This window comes from Balearica regulorum, chromosome Z (genome assembly GCF_011004875.1).
Source record: "Balearica regulorum gibbericeps isolate bBalReg1 chromosome Z, bBalReg1.pri, whole genome shotgun sequence".
NCBI classification, from domain to species: Eukaryota; Metazoa; Chordata; class Aves; order Gruiformes; family Gruidae; genus Balearica; species Balearica regulorum.
In genome coordinates, this window is record NC_046220.1 from 51,774,583 (window position 1) to 51,801,491 (window position 26,909).

A 26,909-nucleotide genomic window follows, 5' to 3' on the forward strand; every position below is an offset into this window, starting at 1 on the left:
TGTTAAAGAAATCGGCTATGCTTTCATTGAGCAGGCGTGACCTAGGTGAAATGCAGTCATTATATTTTCACTTCTTACACTTTTGCTCGAAGATGCTAAGGAATGATGAGTGATTTTGATTTGTTGGCAAATAGAGACAACATTTGGATATGGTTGTTATTTACTGGAAGCTTTAAGGTTTATTTCAAAAAGTGGCAATTAAATTAGACTTCTAATTTGTTAGCCTTCTGCATTGTCAATATTACTCAATTGACAATGACTTGACCAAACTTGATAGGTAATTTTGCTTTGCAATCTCATGAGTCAGCACAGTGCTGCACTCTTTGGGGAAACGGTTAGTTAAAAAAAGTGACTCTGCTGTTGGTAGGGTGGAAAGATGCTGCCACTACAACTGCTGGATTTTTTGATAGTTAAATGTATTCATGTAAAATGCAAAGCCTAGAGACATAAAGCAAGTATTTCAAGAAAAGGGGAAGGTCGTATTTGGAATTTAGTGGAAACAGAAACTATTGAGAAGTATGCTTCATCTCAGGAAAACACTGCTAAGGAGTTCAGTGTCTGCACAATCATCCTGTGATGCTACAAGCAGAAACTCTGTGGTGTCAGCAATGTTAGATAGGCTCAGCCCTAGAGATGGTGACAGGGGGGTTGGAGTGGGGGTGGGGGGGGGGTGGGGGGGGTGGGGCCTGTGCAGCCAGCCAGGGAGTGGGCTGCAGGCTGTAGAGCAGCAAACCAGCTGTGCCTGCAGGAGCATGCAGAACCCAGGGCCCATCTCATGGCGGCAGTCCCATCCTTGCATGCAGCCTCCTGGGGTTTCTTAGCCTCCCGTGGGCCAGCCAGTGGTGGATATTTCTTCACCACTGACCATACCTTATTTGCTTTTACGTGTCTGCATAGGCACATGCAAAGGAAACCATCACCACAATTTTTGGCAATTGCCTTTTTTGTCTAGCAAGCACCAACTGACATTCAAACTTCGAAGGAAAGCTCAGGTTTAGCCCTCCAGCTGCACCGTACCTCCAATACTGCTGTCAAATGGTCTGAGTCAGTGGCAGGACTCCCATGAACTCTGGGGAACGGTGAACCAACCCAATGTTTTGAATGCTGTTTTGTTGGGTTTGATAAGGCCAGTACTTGAGCTAAAGGAAAGTCCTGAAAGAAACAGGGAGCTACATGTGGTGGTGTTCCCTGCCTTCTGTCACCTTCAGCAGGTTTCTGTTTGCTGGTGAGGCAGTTATTTCTCCATCCTAAAGTTTCCTTCCTTCAAGTAAGGAGCAAAGGGAGTGGGTGGGTGTCTCTGCTGATGTTACACAGCATGGAAAGCAAAAAAAAAAAAATTTCCTTGGAGACCCAGGGGGAGATCATCTCTTCCAGTACCAGTTTGCAGTTCTCAAAACATTTAACTTGCCTGAATACTTGTGTGTGTGCATAACGTGCCTAGTGAAGCAGAGGTATAAAATTGTGTTATAATAGACAGTAACCTCAATATGCAGAAAAAATCAAGACCCACAAATGTTATTTCTTACTTGCAATGAAATGCTGAGCTGTAATGATAAATCATATTATCTTTGATGCTTAAAATACATGTAAAATGTTCTGTTAAGAAAGTAGAGGTTGAAATTAAAGTAGAAACAGTTGCAGTTAAAAACCCTTGCTATCTCAAGTTATCTTTAGTGCAATGGACATTTGGAGGATTTTCTCTGCAACCATGGTTGTAAATTCTGCATTCTTATTAACTATTCCAACTTCTACAAACTTGTTTCCAGTAGGTGAAGTTACATTTGATTTTTCTGGTTAGAAATGCGTCCTCCTTCTCTCTCCCTTAATAACACTCATATTGGTGGAAGAATTCTCCTCTGGGCTCAGCTGCACGTTTTTGATGTGTTTTCTTCCACTGTTTTGGCAGGAGGGAAAGGATTCATGTTCACAGTCTCTGACATTCAGGCTGGAGTTGTTCACTACCATCATGATGACAGTGATTCTACTAAGGACTTTGTGGTATTTAGGATTTTCGATGGCCTCCACAGTATTCGGCATAAGTTTCCAATCAATATCCTCCCTAAAGATGACAGCCCTCCATTTCTTATCAGCAATATGGTCATTGAAGTTTATGAGGGACAGATGATCCTGATTCAGGGCTCCATGCTCCATGCTTCTGACATGGATTCCAGCGATGATTACATACTATTCAATATTACCAAGCCACCACAGGCTGGAGAAATCATGAAGAAACCAGGACCAAACTTGATAGGTAATGAAACCCATCCACAATAGCATGCTTTCTTCATCCCCTCCTTTTTTAACTACATTAAATGTTACAATTAGACAACTTATTTTGACTCAGGACAAGTCATGGCAAATTTGGACTTCTTTCAGTATAGTGTAAATCCCCATCTTTAATTAATGTTGGTCTCTGCACCAGGATAACTATACCTGTGAACACAATTTATCCCATAATTCTTCCATTCTGAGTCCATTTCCCTACTGTACTTTTCTCCTCCAGAAAAGTTGGGATAATCAGGAGTTATTTCATCTGCAAGGATCCCTGACAACTTCAAAGCTATCAGATGATGCTAATAACACTAAAAGAGGAAGAAAGATCTCCTTCCATTTAACAGATCTCAGAAAGTCCTGTGCAGAGGCTGCTAGTCCTGCAAATTCTTTTTTGTCCTCTGAACAGAGCTTTAGGCTATTTGCTGTGTTGCTTCATTTTTTTGAATGATCTTTAAGTGACATAGAAAAGAAGTTGATGATCTTCAGGATACGTGGAAGACAATGAGATAACATTCCAAAGGGCTTGCCCTAGTTAGGGTGAGAAAGACGACATTATGTTTTACCAGTTACTTACAAGGCTAATGGATAATTTTTATGAATTATTAAAATGATGCACTGTTCAATAGAAGATATATTCTTCAATTCAACAGGGTATTCTGTCAGCAGTTTTCTTCAGAGGGATCTATTTAATGGAATAATTTATTATCATCATTTGGGAGGAGAAATATTTGAAGATTCCCTTGAATTTGTGCTGTGTGATAGCCATGACCCTCCCAATCTCTCAAAGCCACAGGTATGAAACTGAAGCATCTTTGTCAAAGTCCTTTTTTCAAATGTCGAATGATTTTACACCTTCTGACAGACTTTCAAATCAAACTGGTATAGAACTTTTCTGTTTGCCATCACCATGGTCATCAGCACAAATAATGTTCTTCAGAGCTAGCTCTCGTTCTTGCTTTCCATGGGGTAATTCTCTCTGCCTGGCCACAGAGAGACAAGTCCGTTGCAATGACTTTTTCCTACACCGTAAAATGAAATGTTGAAAAGAAATTAGATTTGGAGATGGTACGAACAAACTGAACAGCCCTCCTGAAGTCAACTGAGAAGAGAGTATTTATTTCACCCAGTACTCCAACATACTGAATTTAATTTTGTTTTTAATTTAAAGGGAAATCACTACGATTCATAGGCTTTGCATTTAACTGTGGTATATCTCTATTTCTTGTGTGTTCATGATATGGCATGGCAGCCACATCCTGGATCTCATGTTCCAGTGATACACTTACCTTCTGTGTGTGCACGTTTGTGAACAGCTGCTTGGACACTCTCTTATGGAGAGGAATGGCTGCTGATTTTACTATCTTCCTGATTTCAGGTGATGATGGTGCACATTATCCCTGTGGACGACCAGCTACCAAGAGAAGCCCCAGGTGTGACCCGTCACCTGGTTGTTAAGGAGACTGAGATTGCTCACCTAACAAAGAAACATCTCCATTTCATAGATGTGGAAGAGCAAGACAGGGAACTCACATACACCATAACTACTTCCCCATTTTTCTCTTGCACGCACGGGTAGGTGTGACCTGCCATACCTTTCAGGTGGGCTTGTAAGAGGAGCAGCCGCAGTGGCAGTAGCATGCTTGTGTCTCAGGTTCTTCATCTGTTTGCTTAAAGTGCAGGTGACAATAGCTGGGTGCAGCTCTTCTGTTGACGAATAAGGGTGAGCTAGAGCTGAAACAAGAGAATAATATATAGAGCAATAAAAAAAAAAAAAAAGAAAAAGAAAAAGAGAAGCATAGTTTAGCAAGAAATAAGAAGGAGGAAAGCACCTGAAATCTTTTATTTTCTTTTGTTGGACTTGCATTTTACACTGGCCTGTGGGATCCTGTACAGCCTTGAACACAAGTCACAGCACCTCTCTTAACCGATAGAGTGGGGCTGATCTGGACCTGTCACAGACTGAGAAGATGAGATGCTACAGCTTTTTCTAGGATATATATTATTACCACCGCACTGTGAAAGACTCCTGGTCCTGGACCAGGAACCTGTGGAGCAGAACACAGGCAGAACAGGTTATGGGGGCAATAGGGGTATGGGATGGATAGGTGTAGTAGCAGTTTAAATGTCACTGATGCTCTTTCACCATTTGGTAAATTCATGACAGCATTGGCAACAATTTGCTAAATAGAAAAGTTTAAAATCCAGCCATTGTATGGTTTATCCTGAAGATCAACACTTTCAATTTTGACCTGGAGCAACAGAGGATCAGTACACAGCTGGGGGAAAAGGACATTTAGGCTGTTCCCCTATTCAGTCAAATAGCCACATGGTTATCCAGTTGGCTGGTTACTGCTGTTGGAAAGCTGGCTTGCTGTAAACTGGCTCATTTCAGAAGTTTAGAAGATGCACAATAACGAGAAATAATTTATTTTTCTACATAAAGATAAATGCAGGTGCGTAAGTAATAAGAATGTGATGGACTAGACTTGCAGGTGGTGTAAATGGTATCTGGGGTGTGCAGACACACACAAGTAGCAAACCCAGAGCATTCTTATAAGGTGTGCACTGATTTTTCATAGCCATCCTGAAAAATATTTCTTGTGGTCAGTCTTCTGTGATGATGTTTAAATGAATAACAGGGATAGAAAAAAGAAAACTGCTTTTCCTTTCAATGCAGTTGGGAGTGGGAGGTTAATTTGAAATGCAAGACTGAACTATGTGACTGTTTTTCCCGTTTTTCAGTATTGCTAACTGAAGTGTGACATATGTATTTTTGTACAGCCACTCAGATGCTGGGAAGCTGTTTATGGTGGACACCATCCCCAAGCTGGTCAAGGATCCTGCTGCTCTTGCACTGTGGTCATTTACTCAGGTTTGTTATGTTACCTGACACCATAAGCACTTCTAAACAATTTTTTAAAGTTACAAGCGTACAGCTTCTTTTTGATGGGAAAACAAGAGGTGAAAAATGAAGAGCAGTACTATCATGAGCTCTGCTTAGGAAACTGAAAACTTTGCTAATTCAATTCCAGCTTTTAGAACAAATTTCCATCATGCTTCAGTTCTGCAATATGTAAACACATCTCTCCTGAAACCAGCAGAGGCTGCAGTTGCTTAGGGTAGGCTGAATTTGGCTCCAGCATGATATCAAGAGGAAGGGAAAAATATACAAAATGTGGAAATGAGGCCTTGACAGTTTACTGCTTCTTCTCAGTGTCTCCACCAATAGATATGGTACAGGCTGGAACAGGCCTTTTTCAGGATTTTGTTCAGTTTTCATGCTTCTATAGTTTGACAGGTGTCATGAATATTCATAAAGTACCTTGGTTTAGATCCTGCTGTATGGCTAAGGCTGCATAATGGTGATTGTTGCAGTCCCACAATGAGAGCTCTTAGTCTATAAATCCTTAACTACATGCCTAATATGGGTGTCTGGATGCAAGATTTTGGTGATTATTTTAGTCTCTTTCACTGGCCTGCCCTCATCTGGGGAGGCAGAGTGTTCAGTTTATTCATACTGGTGAGGGCAAATTCAGCTGCAACGGGAGATGTTACACTAAAAGCTATGCTTTGATGAACTGTTTATTTTAAAGTCACAATTAGAAAAGGCTCTGGGACCAGTATTCTTAAAAGGCTTCATCAAGACAGTAAGGCTATTGCCTCTGTTATCACTTATAAACTGCGTCTGTATTTTTTGCTACAGGTTTGAGTATTTGAAACTGTACTTACCTGATTGGTAGCTAAAGATACATTTAATCAAGGTATTGACAGTAGCTAAAGAGTATGTGAAAAGTTTCTGGAATTAACTTTGACAGTTTGGATAACATCTAATCAGGAGATGAGAAAGGTCCCTAATGTCCTGAATTACGGTGACTCATATGATCTCTTCTTACATGTCCCCCTCTTCTTTTTGGCAGCATGCTGTGAACTATATGAAAGTTGCCTACATGCCGCCACTGCAGGACATTGGGCCTGAGCCTCAGCAAGTCCAGTTTATTTTTTCCATCAGCAATCAGCATGGTGGCACTTTGTATGGGATCTGCTTCAATATTACAATTCTTCCTGTGGATAATCAAGCCCCAGAGGTAGGGTGGTGGTGAAGGCGAGAGGGAAGGACTTGGAAATAGCTTTGGGTAGAAACTGAAATGTAGAGAGATGTCCTGATCTGACTGAAATAAAAAATAAACTTTCCATGCGATCAAGGTATCAATGTCTTGCATGTAGCCTGCATTGGGACTGAAGTGCAAGTCAAAGTCTGGTGAGTGTGCAAGGTGATTTTTTGTGCTAAATAAGCTGAGGGCTACCTTCCGTGTCTGAGTGGCTGTACAAAACTACGTATGTCACATCCTGGTGTGGCACGTCACTGCATCCCTCCTCTTTGTGTTGCCTGTTGCCTGTGAAGGCCAGGAGCCTCCATGAAGGGGATCAGGACAGGGCTGCGTGTATTAGGGCCTACTGTTAGTAAATTCCTTAGGTTTTCCTAACACAGCAGAAAAGAGTACAGCCTTCAGCATTTTGGTTTTTAAGGTGCCATATGTCCTCATACCGGAGCAAATTGACATTACCCTCACTGGTGTAAGTTTGGAGGTGCAGTAGAAAAGAGAGTTCAGCATTTCTCCTCCATGCAGGTTTTTACAAGCCATCTGAGAGTGGAAGAGGGTGGCCTGAGCCCTGTCACAGAGGGACACATTCTCATCTCTGACGTGGACACGAAACGGGAGCATCTCCTCCTCCTCCTGCAGAGACAGCCTCAGCATGGGGCGGTGGAGCTGGACGGCATTCCCATGAATGAAGGCGACAGGCTTTCCTGGGGGCACCTGCACACCCTGGCAGTCAGGTTAGAAGAGTGGCTGTCCTTTTGTCTTGCGGTGGCTGAGAATCCCAGTCGGATGAGTGAAAGCCCTGCGGTGAAGTGGTGCAAGGCGCAGAGGCTACAGCTAGCCATGCTCACCATAGCAGGGCTCTGGCAGAGCTGCTCCAGCCAAGATTGCTGGCTGAGCCTCAGGACCACAGTGGTCACGGTGGAAACTGAGCTGCTGTGTGGCCAAGAAGAGGGAGCTAGTGACCATGTCTGATGTAGACAGGTTTCTCGATAAAGGACTGCCCCATGCAGATGAGGCGGCAAATTCTGTATTCAGCCATGCACTTCCTTTGAAGAAGGCAATAGTTGCCAGCTTGCTTCTTTTAAGGAAGCCGTGTGTTTATTAAACTTGGTTAGTTTACGAGAAAATTTGTGTTAACACTGATTAACCTAGAGACAAAAAATTTGCCACTGTTTTTGTGGTGAGAACAAGACTTGACTTTCTCCATACACACAGAATTTGAGCTCCCTGGCTCTGTTTCCGTTAGTCAAAGAGGGCACTTACCACAGCGAGGACACACGTGTTCGGTAGACACTTCACAAGCAGCCAGAAAATAGATGATAAAGCCTCAGTGAAACCTTTTTTCTAGCTGATGTCTGGTTTATCTTGGGGGTTTTCTTCTTGTAGGAGACCCCACAAGCCCTCTGAAAACACTACAATCCAGAATCAGCAGTCTTAGATGGACATGCTTGCACGGGGATTGGCTTTTTATATTGGGAGGGATCCACATTGTCTGGCATGACCAGAAAGCACAGCTTCTTTGTTTGTGTGAAATTTTTTTTTTTTTTTTTTTTTTTTTTACACAGGTATCGGCATGATGGCTCTGAGACACTCACTGATGATGTCCTTTTTGCAGCCACAGATGGCATCCACTTTGTAGAGTTCATTCTGCAGATCAAGGTCAGTGTGTTGCATATGTCTCAGAGCAATTCTGAAGAAGAGTGCGAAACTTGACTTCTGAAACTCTTTGCATTCCCTTGGAAACTGGAAGATAATTGACTTGTTAGGCTTCCATTTGGACCTTAGCTTTCAGGTTTATGTGGCAAATTTGAGAGGATATTTGGCTTGTACTAGCTGAAAGGCATCTGTACTTGCTCCAGCTTGGGTTCTTCTGTCTGGAATTCTTCTCTCTGTACTTAAATATGGAAGTGAGGGTTTTTTTCTCAAGCTATAATTGTCTGGTTTGGTTTACTTTTGTCTTTGGATTTTAAGAGTGACCCTAATTCCACTAGTTTAATTTTGTTCATAGAGAGAGCTCAGCGTACTCTGACACTGACACCGTACTGCTGGTTTGGGCTGGAAAACAATGTATTAGAATAACAGTTTTCCACTGAAATGAAAAATAAAAGATCTTATATTATTTTCCTGATTAGGTGTTGCCTGTGAATGATGAACCACCTGTTATGCGAACAGGCCTTGTTCCCGTGCTCCACTGCCTGGAGGGTGAAGAAGCGGTCCTCTCCTCAAAGTACATTTATGCCACAGACGCAGACAGTGATGACATGAAACTGATGTTTACACTGGCTCGCCAGCCCTACCACGGGGTAGTGAGGAAAGCTGGCATCGCTGTGGATCGTTTCTCCCAAGCTGATGTCATCTCTGGTTTCGTCACGTATAAGCACACTAGTAAGTGAGTTAAGGACAGACTGGAAGGTGGTCAGAGAGTTTTTGGCAGAAAATCTTAACCTGAACCCATATAATCTTTGCAGAAGCTCAGCAGGAACTGCTGAGAAACCACATATGTTGTGATTAGGGAAAGAAGTAAGCTGGCTTCAAAAAAGGGCTGATGATACACAGCTAGCAAATGTTTTAATGTGTTCTCCAAATCCCTGTTCGAACAGAAAATTATGTTAGAACAAGTACATGAAAGCATCATAATCCTGGAGGATCTCTCATTGTTGCTGGTAAAATATCTTGGGCTTTTTTGGCAAAATTACTATTAAATTAGGTACAAAATTGAGTCTTTTTATTTGTTCCAAGACATTAAAAAAAAAAGTTGACCTTCTTCCATAGTCACGTTTACATAAAATAATGTAACACTGTAAATGAGGATGCCAAGTTTTAATAGAAAACTGCTAACAACCTGAGGTACTTCTTGCTTGCCTCTCCAATCTAGATGGATATCCACTTTTGGACAGTTTATAGTTTTTCTGTACTACAGGATAAATGTTGTTCAGAATTTCTTCAAGAGAATCACAGTGCTAAAATGATGTTATTTTGTGGTTTTATCTTTAGAATAAAAAAAATACTTTTTTTTTCCCTTTTTAATTACTCGCAGAAATCAAGGGCTAGTTAACCCCCTTTCCTACTTAATTTTGTCCTTTCATTAACGTTAGGAGTTTTCTTTTCTACATCTCTGATGACAGCCTTAGTCTTTTTTTTTTTTTTTTTTTTTTTTTTCCCCAAAGGCTCTGGTTTTCTGTGTAATTAGTCTGTAATTTTTTGCGAGCATGGAGAATATTTGTGATATTTTCAGGCTTGGCACTGTCTGAAATGAACAGCTGGTATTTGAGAAGAGAAGGAAGTACTTGATTATGGCCACCCATAACAAACTTTTCTTCAGCATCCTAAAGATACCAGAAACATTATTTCAATGGCAGTGTTTTGCAGAAGCAATGAAGGACAGAAGCTGACCTTCAAGGGTGCAGTGCCTCTGTTTTTCATTCCAAATTTAAATGTGCTGCTGCCAGTAGATATCACAAGAGAGGGTGGGAGTCACTGCCTTTCCTTTTCAGGCAGCTTATTAGTAATATCTTGCAGCAATGCAGGACACAGGCTGGCAGAAGTGCTGAGAACTGGAATATACTCAGCCACAGATGCTTCCTGCAAGGGGTGGCAGCTCCCAGTCCTGTGCTGTTATCAGCCCACATTTTGAACATGATTACATATAGGAATAATATGCAGTATAGTAACAAAGCACAATCCTTGTTAGAGTCCATTTGGTAGTGGTAAGGGGCATATGCATTTCTTGGTATGCAAAAATGTTTTCTTCTGGAAGAGCATGGATATTACCAGTTGTCATAGAGAGTATATATACAAAAGAAAGACCTTTCTCTACATTCTTCAAGAGGGAATGCAGAAAAAAACCCTCTCTTTCTGCTCAAATGTACATTTTGCACATGCCTTGGTGCACAAAGAACAGAACAATATGGATTATTAGCAATTTTATTATAATTACAATATAATAACATTGCAATAATAATAACTATTAATAATACTAACTTAGTAATATACTTTTCTATATCCTTTTATTCTAGAATAGAAATAAGTTGGTTAAAATTATTACAAACCACAAACCATATCCCAAAATAAACAGGACTCCCACCAGCCAGAATTAAGAGTTCTAGTAATTTTGCTGTTGTTTTGTTCTTCTGGCTTTGAATACTGCAGACTGTTCTTGCAGGATACAAAATTATTCTTCATGAAGTTTTGGTAAAACATTTATTCTGAACTGCAACATTTTTTCCAGGTGGGGAGATTGGCCTGACTGCTTTCACTGACATCTTAACCTTCATTGTCTCTGATGGTGAGGCTGGCCTAGATGTGAAAGACTGCTGTTATGATGGACCTCTTCCTCCTCCAGTTCCTCTTCATGATCCATTTCCAGTATACGACCTTAACATCACTATACTTCCAGTGGACAACCAGCCTCCATCAATTGCAACCGGTGAAAGCTTCCTCTCACTATAGCATTATGATGTGGGCTATGCAGTACCGTAATGGCTAAAGAGTCAGGGGTTTTGTTTGTTTGTTTGTTTGTTTGTTTAGCATCAGAAAGAGTCAGCTGAAATCAGCATACAGAAGTTTTGATCAGAATTTCCATCTTTTTTTTTTTTCTTTTGCTAGTACAGTGCAGGCACCAAATTCAGCTGCAGGTGCAAGTATGAGTAACTGCTTGTGGCTCTTCAGCTGCATGTTTAAATTATATGTTTAGAGATGAGAGTGCTCAAATCCGCTTTCCTCCATCTATACACGACCATTGCTGCATATGTAAGCTATGTCTGAGTAAAAGTGATTGATATCTTGTCCCTGAACTGAACCTAGGTCCAGACAATGTCAGGTTTACACAATGCAAAAACATAAACATCAATATCTATCTATATTTGCATGTAAAGTATACAACACAAATTTAGACTCTGTCCCTCATATGGAGGGAGAGAATCTTTTATTACCTACATTTAACTGTTAGTGAATAAAGACAAATATAGGCTATATATGTAACCGATCAAATTAAAAGATGTAAAGCCACAATTTCACTAGTACTCATCAGGATCAAAAATACTCAGTTAAAATGGAAATAGTGTTGGTAATGTACATTTAGTCCAACTACAGCCCATTGTGTGAAATTGCCATTTATTTCCTGGGCTTTGGACAAGGTTTGTAGTATACATATTAAAGGTATGCTTTCTGTATGCTTGTCTTTTTCAATGACATGTGTTTGTAAGCATCACTTATCTCAGAGAGTTTTTAAGCATGTGTATGAGTAGTTTTGTAATTTGCAGGCTCTCACCCAAGTAATGTTATGGAAATGAAGCATTGTCCCAGCAGGGAAATTAAGCAGTGATGCATGAAAAATTGTTCATTATGAGCAATTCATAACAGCTCTCATGTAATTAATGTTCTAACAAACAGAGGTAACAACTGATTTTGAGCAGCACATAAGCCATACCTAATAACTTACTAGTAAAATAATTTCATGATCCCTTTCCTCTGTACATGATGGCAAAAGTAGAGTTGATGGTGTAAGCAGAAAAAAAAACCCCAACCCTAAAGCAAAACCCCTCAGTAACTCAGTATTTGTTCTCTTTCCCCCCTTAGTTATTATTTCAATTCTTGTTAACAAAAACAACAGTAAAATGAGCTAAATGAGCTTATCATATTGTTTGTGTGCAGGTGCAAGGTTTGTGGTGGAGGAGGGCTCCTCAGCAGCCCTTACCACCAACCATTTGTTTGCCACTGACCCTGACACCACTGCAGATGACTTAGAGTTTGTTTTGGTTTCTCCTCCCCAGTTTGGTTACATTGAAAATATACTGCCTTCTCCTGGGTTTGAGAAGAGCAACATTGGTATAAGTATTGGTAAGTCTTAACGAGGTATAGTAATCAAGCAGATGACATCCAGAGGGCTTGTGGAGGGCTGCGCGGTGGGCTCCGGCGAAGTAGCTGCAGGTGTGTGCAATAACATCGGCATTATTGAGGAAGGCAGGTGCTGGCAAAGGAAGAGCGATGGGACTGTGTGGGAGGAGTTCAAAGGGAGACTGCAGCTCTGCAAATGTGAAGAACTGGCACTTGAAGTAAACAAGCCAATCCTTGTTTTATGCATTCCAGCTGCAATCTATTAGAAGTGGGGATAGGAGACATTAATCTGCTCTCTCTGTCTCCCCCTTCACCCTCCCATGCAAGACTCATGCGCTTCCCTTCACTGATACTTCTGGCAATTAAATGCTGTAGCTGGGAATTTGAAAAACCTGGGTCCTGTGCTAGTTTCCAAGGCAAAGTTACAAAAGTGAGAAAGATGGTGGTTGACTTTGATCTCTTCCCTTGTCTACCTTCAAACACTGTAAGGCAGTTTCATTCTCAGCAGAACAGACTGTGGTGAGTTCTGTATTTTTACCAGCTTTTACCAGCGTCTCCAGCTGAACACCCAGAATCACTGAGCCTTTTGGTCCTCATTTTCCTGGTCTGTCAGTCAAATAACAATCCATGTCATTACTTCAATCTCAGATCTTTTCCTACCTGTTATTTGGGTGTTATTATTTGTGCTCAGTTCTGCAGACTGAACTGAGAATTATGAAGTTATGCGGTCCCACAAGAAACGGAAGGATGCATTTTTATTTCAGGGGAAGGAAATGTGTCTTGCAGTAATGTGCAGTGTAACTCTTTCAGCCACAAAATGACTGAGAACTTATAAAATCCAAGTTATTTGTTCTTTGAAGAAAGACATAGTTTCAGATTCTTTTATGATACATAAGACCGGAAGGCAGGAAAAGATTGTGCTAACTCATCATCTCTTTAAAATCCCTAGCTTCATTTCAGCTGAAGCACCTGAAAGCCCTGAACATAAACTATGTACAAGCCAGGCACGCGCGAATGGAGCCAACAGCAGATCACTTTGTACTTTATGTCACTGATGGGCTGCATCGCTCAGCAGAGACTCCATTTTTCGTGCTGATCAACCCAACCAATGATGAAGTCCCAGAATTCATAGCAAGGAATATTACTGTAAGAAAAGAATCAAAATGCCTGCCACAGAATTATTTTATACCAGAAAACACTCCTTAATATAAATAAGAACATTGTTCTGACACCTGTTCCTCTGCATCTTTCCCTTACTTTGTGTACTTCAGCCTAGTTCAGGAAACAGCTCAGTTAAATCCCATGTAAACCTGTAAGACACGAGCTTCAGTGGGACTGGAACAGTGCCCAGCTCTGTTTGGTAACTTGCAGTCAAGTAAAAAAAAGGCTCAAATCTTGAAGCAAATGAGTCATCTAGAAAGCAGAAGGGTCTTTATGTTTCTTCCAGTTTCTCAAGAGCTTTTATAATATTTTGGCAGAACTTTTTTATGTTCCTAGCATAGACTCTCCCCTCTTTGAAGACTGCTTTTAATATAAATAATAATTCTGTGACCACCATGCTAGGGCAGCGTAAACTTATCTTACTGTAAAGTAAAAAGTGCATGTATGTGTATAAATTTATTTCCATCCATATTTTTTTTATATATATATATATATGTCTTTAAAGACTTTCTTCTCTGCGCATTCCCTAGCACTTAATATGAAGTTTGCTTACCTAACAGCGTTTCTATTAATTGGGGCAGATACGTACTCCTTATATCACCTTCTCTTTTCATCACTGTAACCATTTACTACTCTATGTCTCTTAACTGTGTTGAAATCAGAAGCTGGTTCAAAAGCTACTGGGAAATGGGTGGAGGAAACAAAGAGATACATTCATACACTAAAATAGCCTATTTATGAAGCCATGTTAAATTCTGTAATTTCTTTTTTTTCTTTCATGTTTAGGTTCATGAGGGTGAGATGAAAGAGCTGGATCTCTCTGTTATCAATGCGGTTGATCTAGATGTGCCTCAAGACCATTTGGTATTTGGGGTTGTGCAGAGGCCTTGGTACGGGTTCCTTATTAATGGACTTCATGGCTATGATATTCTACACTATAAACAGTTAATAAACCACGATCACCACAGCCATGAGCTGTTTGTTCATGACTTTTCCATGGAGCAACTGAAGAATGGTAGGTACAGCATTCTTCTGACGTTGGTTTTTCATTTCTTTAATAAGGCAAGGTGGCACAGTAAGAAACCTTCACCACTTATTTATTCACTTGCCTTCTGTGTATTTCCAAGACAATGTTTAGGAATAGAAGTTAACCTAATGCTAATGCTGTCTATTGATTTTAGGAATTGTCAAGAAAATCACCCTGAGAGGCCTACATGTCTGATTGGTAGTAATATGACTAGGGAGGCCATCTGCCCTGATAAAAAAAAGGAAGTTTGTAACACATCAGCAAACAGATTTCAAAATGTTTGACAGCACCTAGAACAGAGAGAGACTTACTTAAAACCACATTAACTGATCATGGGATTAAATATTGCTCTAAATGATCACAGAATTATGGAACCATAGAATGGTTTGCATTGGAAGGGACCTCAAAGACCATCTAGTTCCCACCCCCCTGCCATGGGCAGGGACACCCTCCACTAGACCAGGTTGCCCAAAGCCCCATCCAACCTAGCCCTGAACACTTCCAGGGATGGGGCAGCCGCAGCTTCTCTGGGCAACCTGTTCCAGTGTCTTGCCACTCTTATTGTAAAATATTTTTTCCTTATGTCCAATGTAAACCTACCCTCTTTCAGTTTAAACCCTTGGCTCTTGTCCTGTCACTACAGGCATTAGTAAAACATCTATATTCATTTTTCCTATAAGCCTCCTTTATATATTGAAAGGCTGCAACATATACCTTTATCATACCTTCATATGCCAGTGATAAAGGTGTGAACTGGGGCTCTATAGCTTAGCAAGATTAGTTAACCTGATAGGGCAAGAGGAAATGGCCTCAAGTTGTGCCAGGGGAGGTTTAGATTGGATATTAGGAAAAATTTCTTCACCAAAAGGGTTATCAATCACTGGAAGAGGCTGCCCGGGGAAGCGGTTGAGTCACCATCCCTGGAGGTATTTAAAAGACAGGTAGATGTGGTGCTTAGGGACATGGTTTAGCGGTGGCCTTGGCAGTGCTGGATTAATGATTGGACTTGATGATCTTAAAGGTCTTTTCCAACCAAAACAATTTTATGATTCTATTCTATGATTCTAACCTGCTTTGCAGCAGCAAAGCTCTTTCAAGTACATGTGTACATGTATTCAAAAAGTACATTTAACACTGCCAAGAATAGGGTGGATTTTTCCAGTTAGTGAAATATGGGATCTATCAATATAAAGAGGGAGATGAATTCAATCCTGTCACTCAGGTTGCAGTTCAGCCCTCAAAACCTGAGGAAAAATTTTTCTTCTCTCTGCCTATCTAATATGAAACTTCAGAAATATCATGTCCCCACCTTCATCAGCCTTCCCAAGTCGTGTTTTTGACTCTCTTCCAATTGCTTGAGTTTTCCCTTTTCCTGTCCACAATGCTGACCAAGCCACCTCCAGCCCAGATCTTCTGATTGTCCATAGTCATAGCCACGAGGTCAGCTGTCCTCTCCAAGGCTTGTTTAAAGCTCCCTGAGGATTATTTAAGGCACAGAAAAGTGTTGCCTGATAGCCTCACCCTTTCTATGGTCCCTGTTAAAATAAATTGGAGAGAGGAGAGGAGAGGAGAGGAAATGCACCTTTTTCAGACCAACAGAGACCCTTTTGTGAAGGAAATCACTTCTTATTCAGGTCAGGCTGGTGTTTTGAGTCAATAGTATGTTGTTAGATTAATGAACAGCAGTAGTTTGCCAAGCTCATCTTTTGGTAGCTGAAAAAAACTTGCTGTGACCAGAGCACATGTGAAGAGGAGATGGAGGAAGGGTGATAGAAGCAGAGTGAAATGATGTGAGAGATTTTGCAGGAGTCAGATTTATTTGTTCTTTCCATTTGTCCATCTTTCCCTCTCTCTTTTTCTTCCTGATCCCCTCCTCCCCCTCTCCTCCCCGCCCCCCCGCCCCCCCCAGGAATGAAGCTGATGTACATGCATGACAATTCGGAAAACCTCACTGACAGCTTTAAAATCCAGCTATCAGATGGGAAACATAAAGTCCTCAGAACCATTTCAGTAAAGGTCATTCCAGTTAATGATGAGAAACCAGTGCTGAGCAAGTAAGCCACATGTTCCTATCTCTGTCAGAGGGATGAGTTCAGACAAAATGATCCCAAAGTGACCAAAACAGCAAATCGGTGACTGATGGGGAGAGTATGCCATAACTAGTCATAGACTAATGTCAATACAGATGTTTCCAGGTAGGTCTTTACCAGCCTGTTTAACAGAAACAGTTTCAGTGAAAGAAGGGCATGCTTTAATGTTGCTCAATATTAAAAGAATAGAGAAAAAGAAGGGGGGGGGGGGGGGACACGGGACGACATGCTTGTTTTGTCTTTCACAACTTACTTCAAGATGTTTACCAAGACCCCTGGTTTTGCAGACCCCTGCTGGCCACTGACCACCATGGTTTTGACTGAGTTACTTTGCTTTCCCCTTCCCTGGGGCAACTGCTGGTCTAAAACACCTCTCTGAAAGCAGCTCTGGATTTTGGCATGAGAGAATCCACAAAGTTGATGCATCTTTGCCTCATGGGGGAAAGCTTTTCAGCTTAAGGATTCTCTTACTTTCTATTACAAAACTCTACTGCTCAGCCATGATCCAGCTTCTGAAAAGGTGCACGCTAACTTCCCTTACAGTTCAAAGCTAGGAGTCATAAATAAATCAGACGTGGTCAGAAATTGCCTGGCAGATCATTTGCAGATAGGCAGCTGGCTGCGAGAGAGCTGAACCTCCTGGACATTTTAACAAGGAGCTCGTCCCCTGGGATCCCCAATTTTTTAGCTGATGACCTGCCCTAGAACATCAGGGCCTTCATCCTCCTGGCTGCTTTCCAGCCCCAGGCAGACAGATGGGGACTTGGGGGCCCGAAGGCTTTGGGGGGATAGCTCTGAACCTCTAAAGTTTGCATTTCAGAAATGACTCGCTGCCTGTTAAGCAGGCTGCCACTAAAGTGGGAATTTCTGATGCCTCAGTATATTCATCCTAGCTTCCAATCAGACCTACATTTCCCATTGCAGTGAATTTTGCATGTTTTGTTTACCATGTAGGGAGCTTCCTGCATTAAAAAATGTTAGTTTTATAGTTGAAAGATTATCAAAAACCCCATAAGGCCAAGAAGAAAGTTCATTTCTAGTTTAAATAAAGCATATAGTTTATGTATTCATATAATGTACTGATAATTACTGATAATTGCCTATTTGTTCCTCACATGGTAAAGCTTGGTATGTCATTTTCCATCCTTTCTCTCTAAAGGATGACGATGGAGTGCAAGAAATCAAGTGTTTTTAGCTTTGTCCAGCTGGATCCAGAAACCGTTGCTGCCTTGGCTGGTGATGTTAGATGTCACCATTTGTCATTCCTGTGATGAACAGTAGCACATAGTGAGCCATCTACTTGCAAAATAGCTGTTTCATTATAAGAAGTAACTGCTTCTTGCCTGTTACTCTTCCACGGAGATGCAGTATGCTGCCAGAGGTTAAGCAGTAGTGCTTTAAGGAAACATGTTCCATGTGGCATGGAAGTGGTTTAGCTGCCACTTTCAGTCACCACGTCTTTGCTTTGGGGTAGGAGCTCCTTTATGCCACTGCAGGGTTTTACAGATGAACATTTGACAATACCTGTAAGCTTTTTTCTCAGCTTTTGATCTGGGGGCACCTTTCTACCCCAGGGACTTTCAGGTCTCATCTCCATTAGCTATGGTCAACAGACTGAAGAATCTGGGATGGGATGTTTCTGGCTAGCAAACAGTGGCTCTTATTCACAGTGATTGCCAAAACCTCAATCTGCCACCTCTTGGATTGCATCCTGTAGCAAGGAGTGCCCTTGGGGAATGTAAGGCCCTCACACATTCCCCTTGAAAGCTTCTCAAGATGATACATGTGGGTGCTAGAAGGACTTAACCAACTAACTGCTATTGGGATTAGACAGCGTTCATGGTGTAGCTAAACGTGTTTATCTTCACTTATTTTTTTGTTTGAATCTTCTCTCCCTGGCTCATACAGTCTTTGGGTCAGAGACCTGGTCTTTTTGTTTGCATAATCCCAGCATGTTTATTGCTTGTATGAGCAAATCATTAAGCTTGCTTGATCTGTCATTAATATGACTTGATACACTTTGTCATATGACTCCATTTTATTTTCTTCTCATTTTGCCAAACATGAAATTTCTATGCCTCATATCCATATCAGTTTGAATATGAAACTTCAGGGAAAAAATATCCACTCTTTCTGAGAATAATAAATGTATTTTCCAAAATCACTAAATAATTGTGACAATGTCTTCTCTGGAAATCTCTGGAAATCTCTGGAAATCAGTTGTCACTCTACTTTGGAGCAGGCATTTGCAGCTTGGCAAAGGAAAAGGCTGTTAAATGAAGAATGTGTCTTTGGCAATTCTTGTAAAAATCTACCTCTCTTTGGCCTTTGAAATAGCATGACTTGCACATGCTCAGTTGCGCCCAGCCAGAGCTTAGCTGCCCAAATGCCTAAGGAGTCTGTCCTTGTCCAACCTGCTCCATGGCCCCTGGTCAGATTAGCTTGAGCAGGTCCCAGCCCTGGAGTGACTGAACATGCTGAATCCTCTCCAACCCCCTTGAAACTTTTGTGTAGTCTAATAATGCTGTTTGTGTGCTACATTACATTGTGAAAATGTAAGACAGCTAACAGCAAAATAATAACACAGGGTGTGCAGAGGCAAACTGGAGGATGATTACTAGTTCAGAATGGAAACAGAGGAGACACGATCTGAGAATCATCCTGGACCAAGACTCTGCATGAATTTCACACAATGTGGGATTTTTTTTCCCCAGAGTGGCCTCAAATTTTATTTGTGGCTAGTGATGGCCATTTCTGCCAAGGAATGAGTAGCCTTAACCTACTTTTCTGAATGAAGAACCCAGGAAAATTCTGCAATAGGGAGCATAGAGAAGAAGCCAGTTAGGTCTTTGTAATGTCTCTTAAAGATTAAGGTGAGCAATGACAGATTCATCATATGAAAGACAGTCTTTTCTCTAATGAACAATCAGTTCATTAGAGTCAGTATTGCTATGGTCTATAGTAGCAGTATCATATAATACAGCCTATTTGTTTACATCATTCTCTTTTTATAAATTGTATGAAGGTAAGCAGAATAAGGCCCAGAGGAAGAAGACAGATGTGGTAAATCCCAGGTTGTTGCAGGTATCTGCTTTGTTGTTTTTCACCATTGTAAGGAGAAGCTGGTCTACCCTATTTGCTTTTTTCTGTTTTGAACTGAAATAGGCACCCTCCTTCCATTCTTTCTGCAGTTGTCACTTCTGTCAGCTTCTGGGTAATCCATATTCCTGGCAGAGAAATTATGTGTTGGAAAGGTTACTTCTCTTCTTTTGTATCAATACATGACTTTCAATTTTTGCAGGAAGGATGATATAGAGGTGAACATGGGTGAAACTCGAATCATTTCTAGTGCTGTTCTGTCAGCGGAAGATAAAGATACCCCCAGGGAGAGAATTTACTACTTATTTGAAAGACTTCCAGAAAATGGTCAGCTTCAGCTCAAGGTTAGCCTTTGTACTTCAACAAAAAGCAGGCATGCAAAGAACTCTCTCTTTTTAGGGTAGAATGAAGATCATCTTCCTTTTCTCCCAAATGTCTGTCATGTTTTGAAGTAGATGGCTATGGCCAGTTTGATTGTTGAAAGAGTGTTTGAACCAAACAATGATGCTGTCCCAGAGGCTTTGACACCAAAGGCCAGATTCTCAACAGGAGGAGAGGGAGGGTGAAAACATGGCAGATCATCTGAGGCGACAATGGAGAGAGATGCTGGGAGAATCAGCCCATGGAGGGGAAAAACCAAGCTGGGAGGGTGTGTGTGGGGAAGTCCTTGATCAAAAAAAAAGTGACAAGCCATTAATTCAGTTACTTCAGGATTCAGAAAGAATGGATGGATATGTGTGTGAAAGAGTGAATAATAAATAATGAGATAGAAGAAAGTATGGGGGGAAGGAAGGGGAAAAAGAAAGAAGATGGAAAGGATATAGCAAGGTGAAAGGCAGAAAATAAGATTAAAAATGGAAGGAAAGATGACTGTCTATTGACCAAAGGTAAGCCACAGGAACAAAGATAGAAAAAATGCCTCTTTTTAATTGCATGCGTATATAAAAGGAAAAGAAAATCAGTTTCTAAGACCTGTGAGCCTGGAAATTATTTTGATGCTGGATCCCTGCAAGAATCTGTGGATCATGTCAGACTTGTGAATTAAAGGGGTCCTGCACACTGGGATGAGAGACAGCTACTGGCTGGAGTCTGAGAGTTTGAACATATAGGGTTACCATGTGTATTTGAGCTGTCCATCCTTGATAACCTTTGCTCCAAAGCTAGTGACACTGTTATTGCAGGCTAAATGTCAAATACACAGTCCAGTATAGGGTACTATGCTACCTTCAGAAAAACTGGAAATTTTATTTGGCGATTCACAGTTTTCCATGAGAAGACCTCTGGGGCTCTAAAATTCTGTGCTTCCATGAAGTTCTCCATAGGCTTATTTGTGATATCCCTTTAGGTATGGTGTCAGATAGAATCAAGAGCAGCTTTGTGAAATCAAAAAATCAAAAGCTGGGTCAGGAACCATTTCATTTTCATCTTGTTGGTGTCCTATTGAAAAGCGTGCAGAAAGGTATTTCCTGGAGTAAAAGTGGCTAAATTCCATTTATTCAATTTTATTCATGATCACTGTATCTTCTCCAGCCTTATAGCTGCTTGGGAACAACTCCAGCTATTTACTGCCCTTCAAAACATAGTATGAGGAAAGAGTCTACAGCTTAAAAGGGCAGATGGGTACCTGCTGCTAACAGTCTTGATAACTGCAAAGAAACACAATTAACTGGGGAAGATGCATGGGAGACTATCTGTTTAATGAAGGATTTTTATTCTTTGTAGGTAGGCCAAGGCTGGATGACTCTCCAAACAGGAATGAAGTGCACTCAGGAAGAACTGGATATGAACCTTGTGAGATATGTCCATACGGGAGCTGTAGGGTCCAAAAACCAAGACAGCTTCACATTTTATCTGTGGGATGGGTACAACAGATCCCCAGCTATGGACTTCTACATAAATATCAAGGACATGGAAAAGGGTAAAGATCTGCTAGACTTGACATTTTACAGTGCCTGTTTCTGAAACAAAGATGATCTGAGTTCATGTCCCAATCCTTCCCTGAACACTATATAGGCCCTTGGCAAGTCTCCCTGGATTTCACTGCTGGCCAGAGCCCTGATGTTCCTGCTGGTGAAGAAATGGCCTGGGATTTGAAAAGGCTCTGCCTAAGGCAATGTGCTACACCTTGCCTCCCAGGACTCCCAGCTACTTTTCAAAGAGAGTTGAAAATATCCTTCTGAAAAAAAGACTTTTCAAGAACAGCTCTGTCTCCCAGGTTTAGTGTCTCTTCCTTTATTGCATTGCTATTAGAAACCTAATAGAAACCTAAATTAGACCAAGTTAACCTAACACTTCTAAGATTGGAACAAGGGTTCAGAGAGGTTGTGCTGTCTCCATCCTTGGCAGTTTTCAAGCCTCGATGGGACAAAGCTCTGATCAGCCTCTTATGGCTGATCTCATGGCTGACCCTGCTTTGAGCTGAAGGTTGGACTAGAGTCATCCTGAAGTCCCTTCCAGCCTGAATTTCCCTATAATCCTACAGTCCTGTGATTCTTCTGCTGGTGATGGCTTGCTTGTGGCTAAATAATGCATGAGAGATCAACTTACAATACGACTATTTTAGTGTTTTTTTTGTCTATCCCACAGGAGACATTGCTGTTTTCATAAAACCTCTTAGAGTGCCAAAAGGGGATCGAGGCTATATTACAACCAATGTCCTCCTTGCACTGGATGGTAGTGACAAGCCAGAGGAGCTCCTCTATGTGATAACCTCCCCACCCCAGTACGGACGAATAGAGTATGTCAGCTACCCTGGCATCCCCATTACAAGCTTCAGTCAAATGGATGTAGCAAGACAGATAGTTTGCTATGTTCACAACACAAAAACAGTCGTTCCTGAAGATACATTCAGGTAAGGCGTAACACCTCACTCCCCAAACTTCTCCCTTTAGATTTCTTGGGTATTTAAAAAAAAAAAAACAACAAACCACAACACAAAACAAACAGAAAAACAAAATACAAGGTATTAAAAACAGGTGGAAGCTCTATGGGAATTGTCAATATTTATATAGCAAAGATATTTCTACTATAATACACATAGTTATGACTGCTTTGGTGATAAACGCATTTTCTAACTGATGCTGAAACTGTAGCCAGAGCCACATTCACTCAATGATACTAGCTTCAATAATATTAGAGCACCCAAACATGCACAGCTGTTAAGATTTAAGTGGGTGAGAAGGACTAGGAACACACTTTGTGGAATTTTTCCTTTGGCTTCTTGCTACAGCTGGATGTATTAAAACTGGTCCATCCAGGTATTAAATAACTGCTTTCTTGCCTAATCTTATTTATCTTATTCATTCAGTTCCACACTTTTTGAAGCCACAAGTAGTTCTTGAACATACTGAAAAACAGTCCACTTACTTACTTACTTACCTATTCTGACACCGCAATAGTTTGGAAATTTGTGCAGACAATTGGATTTGGGGGGGTAAACCTGGTTACTTACAAGCCTAGTTCAGCAGCCTAGTGATATTTAAGTTTGCTTTCACTTGGTTCTGAACCTTCTCCTTAGGCCAACTTAGACTAGGTATACTCCTAAAGTGAATATTTCCTTATTTTCTTCTTTAATGAATTTCCCTTGGTTAAAGAGTGGAATGATGTAATGAGTTATCATCAGGTAAAGACAGAATAGATGTATTGTTGCTCAAAGTCTCAGGGACAGTTTTGTAAAAGAGCAAATTCAGGAAAAAAAGTGCTCAGAAAAAAGGAAAATATTTCTAAAGGAAGAATGCTAACTTCTTGCTATCATTGGCTATTTCCTCAGAAAACAGCTTTTGACAGAAAATGGACTTTCTCTAAAATTCAAATTTTTCACACAAAAATAAAAGCTTGTTGGTTTTTCATTTGTGACTACAAAAAATAAAGGATTTAGCTCCTAAGAGTTGCAATTCAGAAAAGACGCCTTTTTACACTCCCTTCTGACTAGATTCCTGATCTTAATTGCATTTTCCATGATGCGTGATGAAGATTCAAGGACATGTTATGTCATCCAGTTTGAGAGCTTTTTTGCAGGGGAGTCAAGCGAGTGGGTCATGTGTGACATTATCTAGAGTTAAGCCAAAAGTAATTTTTGGACTTTCCTCAGTTGAGACATTTTAAACTATCCCTTCCACTAAATTCAATGTGGTAGAAAGTCTAGTTAAGAGATTTGTCTGATCCACTTGTAATCATGACAGAAAAAGTGAACAAATATTCTCTGGCTTTATGTTTCTCAATTGTGAAACACTATGACCCAAACTGGAATTAGCTTAGACAAGTAAGGTTGCAGTCATGCCAGCCCTAGGTTGGGCAGTGTAGGAGTGGAGTGCATCAGGATGACTTCTACACCACACTAATAAAAGCAGACCAAACAATTCTAGGGAAAGAGTGCATGTGGATAACCCCAATGTCTTCTGTTTCGGCCAATGGATAAGAACCAAACTAGAAAGTCAGCCTTATCAAAGTAATGTTATGATGCTTTAATAAATATTGATATTCAATAACTATTTTAATCACAATAATTCATGCTCCTTGATGTTATCATTTGGAAAAGAATTTGAGTTTGTGTAGACATATAAATATTGTGGCAGAATATTATTATTATTATTATTATTATTTAAACAAGGAATGGTTACGTTAATTATATGGGTAAATGCGGTGGGGGGGAGGGAGATTAACTGATCAGATTTTTACTTTCCACTGAAGTATTTCCTTCAGACATAAATTTGCCTGTATTGTTTGGTGCTGCTGGCCTGGAAGAAAGATTTGGCAGTGCTTGTTTGGACAGATGACTTCAAGTGATTAGCAACCTGACATCAGATGCTGGCAGCAGGATACTAAAAGAACATGCTAATGTCCTCCATTTTGACACGCTGGCTCGATTTTGTAATGAGCTGGCACTATTTATGATTCCATTTTTATCTTCTAAATGCCATGACAGATGGTAGGTCCTACAGCCAACTCTGTTGCCATCAAACTGCAGAAAGCATGAAATGTTGGTAATGGTGAAATCCAACCATGCAACATGTCTTCCTAGCTGTGCCTGAGAGTTGTCCCCTAAATTTCATCAGAGTGAGGAGAATATTGGCTGGTCTCCATTCCTAAGGAAACTATGAAGCAGCCATAAACCAGAAATAAACAACCAAAATCTCCTAAAGTACTGGAAAAAAGGATGTTTTGGACACAGGCAGTTTCATCACCTGTGAAATCAAGTGTGCACAACATTTGCATTGTAAATTTCAGTCTGATGTATATAACAAGGAGGTTTGCTCCTAGCTGGTATTCTGTAGAAGACTGGATGAATCTTCAGTTTCATGAACAGAATTATCTAAGTCTTTCACTTAAATATTGTTTGAGACACCATGTAAATGATTTTACAGGCAATCAAAGAACCATAGAAAACTCACGTCCACTGCAATCTTCCAGACTTTTTGAGAGATGATTAAGATCTTGACTGAACAAGTTTTGCCTTTTTTTTTTTCTCCCTTAGCATAGTATTTATCATCATTATTCTTGTTCTGTATTTGATTTCAGCTAGGTCACTAATAGCACAACCCTTTTACCATTGGCACAATAGCATTAGGTCAGTGCAGACAGATGTCTCTAGGCTCCCAGCTGGGAATACCATCCTCAGTAAACATATTTCTAACTGTTATATAGTCCCTGGTCTGCCTGTGCTCATTCCCATCTGTTTCATGGCATACTGCCAGCTTACAAGTTGATCAAGCCCTAATCATCCAGCATTGGTGAAGGCAGTGAGGAGTTTTAGATGGAGTCTGTGTGACACAGTAAGCTACTCCATGGCCTACTGAAGGTCACTTACATTCAAGGCACAAAACAATAGGCCAGGTTCTGACCCTGTAATTATTTAAATACTTCTTTGAGGTCTGTAGTCAAGAGAGCTAGAGGAGGCAGATAATCTATATGTCAGTAAGTCCTCATTTCACTTACATATGGTAGAAGCATGCTAGGTTGAAAGCAGCCAGCTAGGCTGGCCCTCATGTTGTCTGAAACAACTGTCCTGCGATACTGTCCCATACAAGATCAAGTGCATAAGTGTAACTGTACATGCATTCAAAGCGCTGGGCATGGAAGGGTGGGGGGAAAAGGAACGTCAGGGAATGTGCATAGTCCACCACAAGCTAATTGCTTTTCAAAGCAGACTCTGATCCAGCTCAGGCAGAACAAATCTGGGTGAAAACCACCCTCCAAGATTCTTTTGCATATGCTATGCAGCAAAACCATAGAAACTTCTGTGGAAAGAAAGGTAACTCTTATGTACTATACGGTGATGGGACACAAAGGACTGTGAGACATTTTCAAAGCAACTTTTAGTTTCGTATACCTTCAAGAGTTTTTTTTACAGGAATGATAATGTGGAATATAATTGCTTTCAGAAAAAAAAAATACTTAAAGTAATAATCTTGACAATGAAAGCTAGGATTAATTTTGAAGGGTAAAAGATTGGTTTTCTCTTTATTTTTATCCACAACTAAATTCAATAATAAATTTCTGCAGAACATGCTATCACTTGTACAGCAAATGCCCATACTCAGCTGGTAGGCTTCCAATAGATTTTCTCTCCAGCCTAGGGCACCTTTATCTTTCTGTTGTCTAGGAAAGGAAAATTAACTGTAGAGTATAATCAAATCTTCAGTATAACTAAAAAAATATTACTGCTTCAGAGACAACTATAAGAAACCATGCTGCTGTTAACAGAAATTCCCAGCATGGAATAGGAACTTTGCAGAATGGATCCTTTAATAAACACACAGTATGGACATCTCTATTTTTTAAATTACCCTAGCAACTTGTATAATTCTGCCCAATATCTCCCAAAGAATCGTAGTATGTCAGTGAAACCTTACTTGAGTTTTGTAAAGAAACATAAATCAGTTCCTCTGAATATACAGAAATTTACAGATACGGTTATTACCTAAACAAACCCACAAAGTGAGCTGAGGATGGATCTTTTTCCAGCTTGCTTTTTTAGGTAGTTTTGGGACTATTGGGTACAAAAGCCTTGTAAAAGTGAACAGAAAAAACCCAACATTGTCCAGGCAGACCATGTACTTTACACACCTCTTTCTGTAAGTTGAGACAAAGCCAGAACTTTCACTGGCAGTTGCTACTGCCAGGTAACCAAGTGAAGATACACTTAAGGATGTGTACAAATGTGTATGTATGCCAGAGGGTGCAATAAGCCCCCCCCAGCCAGTCCACAATTTTAGATCTGCTCCATCTGTATCTGAGCTAGAAGGTTAGATCAGCTCTGTTATAACTGCTGAGCCTGATGGGTACTTCCTCAAAGCCATTCCTCTGGCATCTACTCAGATT

At 40.6% G+C, this 26,909-nt stretch overlaps 1 protein-coding gene across 9 annotated transcripts in view; it reads left to right on the top strand.

Annotated features, from left to right (window-relative positions):
- FREM1 (FRAS1 related extracellular matrix 1) overlaps positions 1-26,909 on the top strand; it is an 81,303-nt gene that overhangs the window by 23,598 nt on the left and 30,796 nt on the right. For 5 of the 9 annotated variants that reach the window (XR_012833008.1, XR_012833009.1, XM_075740160.1 and 2 more), the window contains exons 9-24: positions 1,907-2,251; positions 2,925-3,067; positions 3,650-3,846; positions 5,056-5,146; positions 6,192-6,359; positions 6,903-7,111; positions 7,943-8,036; positions 8,510-8,762; positions 10,606-10,803; positions 12,030-12,215; positions 13,162-13,358; positions 14,160-14,388; positions 16,310-16,454; positions 19,792-19,933; positions 21,312-21,507; positions 22,176-22,440. Coding sequence is in view for 4 of the 9 variants with exons in the window: in XM_075740160.1 (XP_075596275.1) it covers positions 1,907-2,251; positions 2,925-3,067; positions 3,650-3,846; positions 5,056-5,146; positions 6,192-6,359; positions 6,903-7,111; positions 7,943-8,036; positions 8,510-8,762; positions 10,606-10,803; positions 12,030-12,215; positions 13,162-13,358; positions 14,160-14,388; positions 16,310-16,454; positions 19,792-19,933; positions 21,312-21,507; positions 22,176-22,440 (3,058 nt within the window). In the remaining 5 variants the exon portion in view is untranslated. Of the gene's footprint in view, positions 1-1,906; positions 2,252-2,924; positions 3,068-3,649; positions 3,847-5,055; positions 5,147-6,191; positions 6,360-6,902; positions 7,112-7,942; positions 8,037-8,509; positions 8,763-10,605; positions 10,804-12,029; positions 12,216-13,161; positions 13,359-14,159; positions 14,389-16,309; positions 16,455-19,791; positions 19,934-21,311; positions 21,508-21,553; positions 22,441-26,909 lie in introns of those variants that run through there. The other 4 variants (XM_075740163.1, XR_012833010.1, XM_075740166.1 and 1 more) reach the window with 4 other exon arrangements.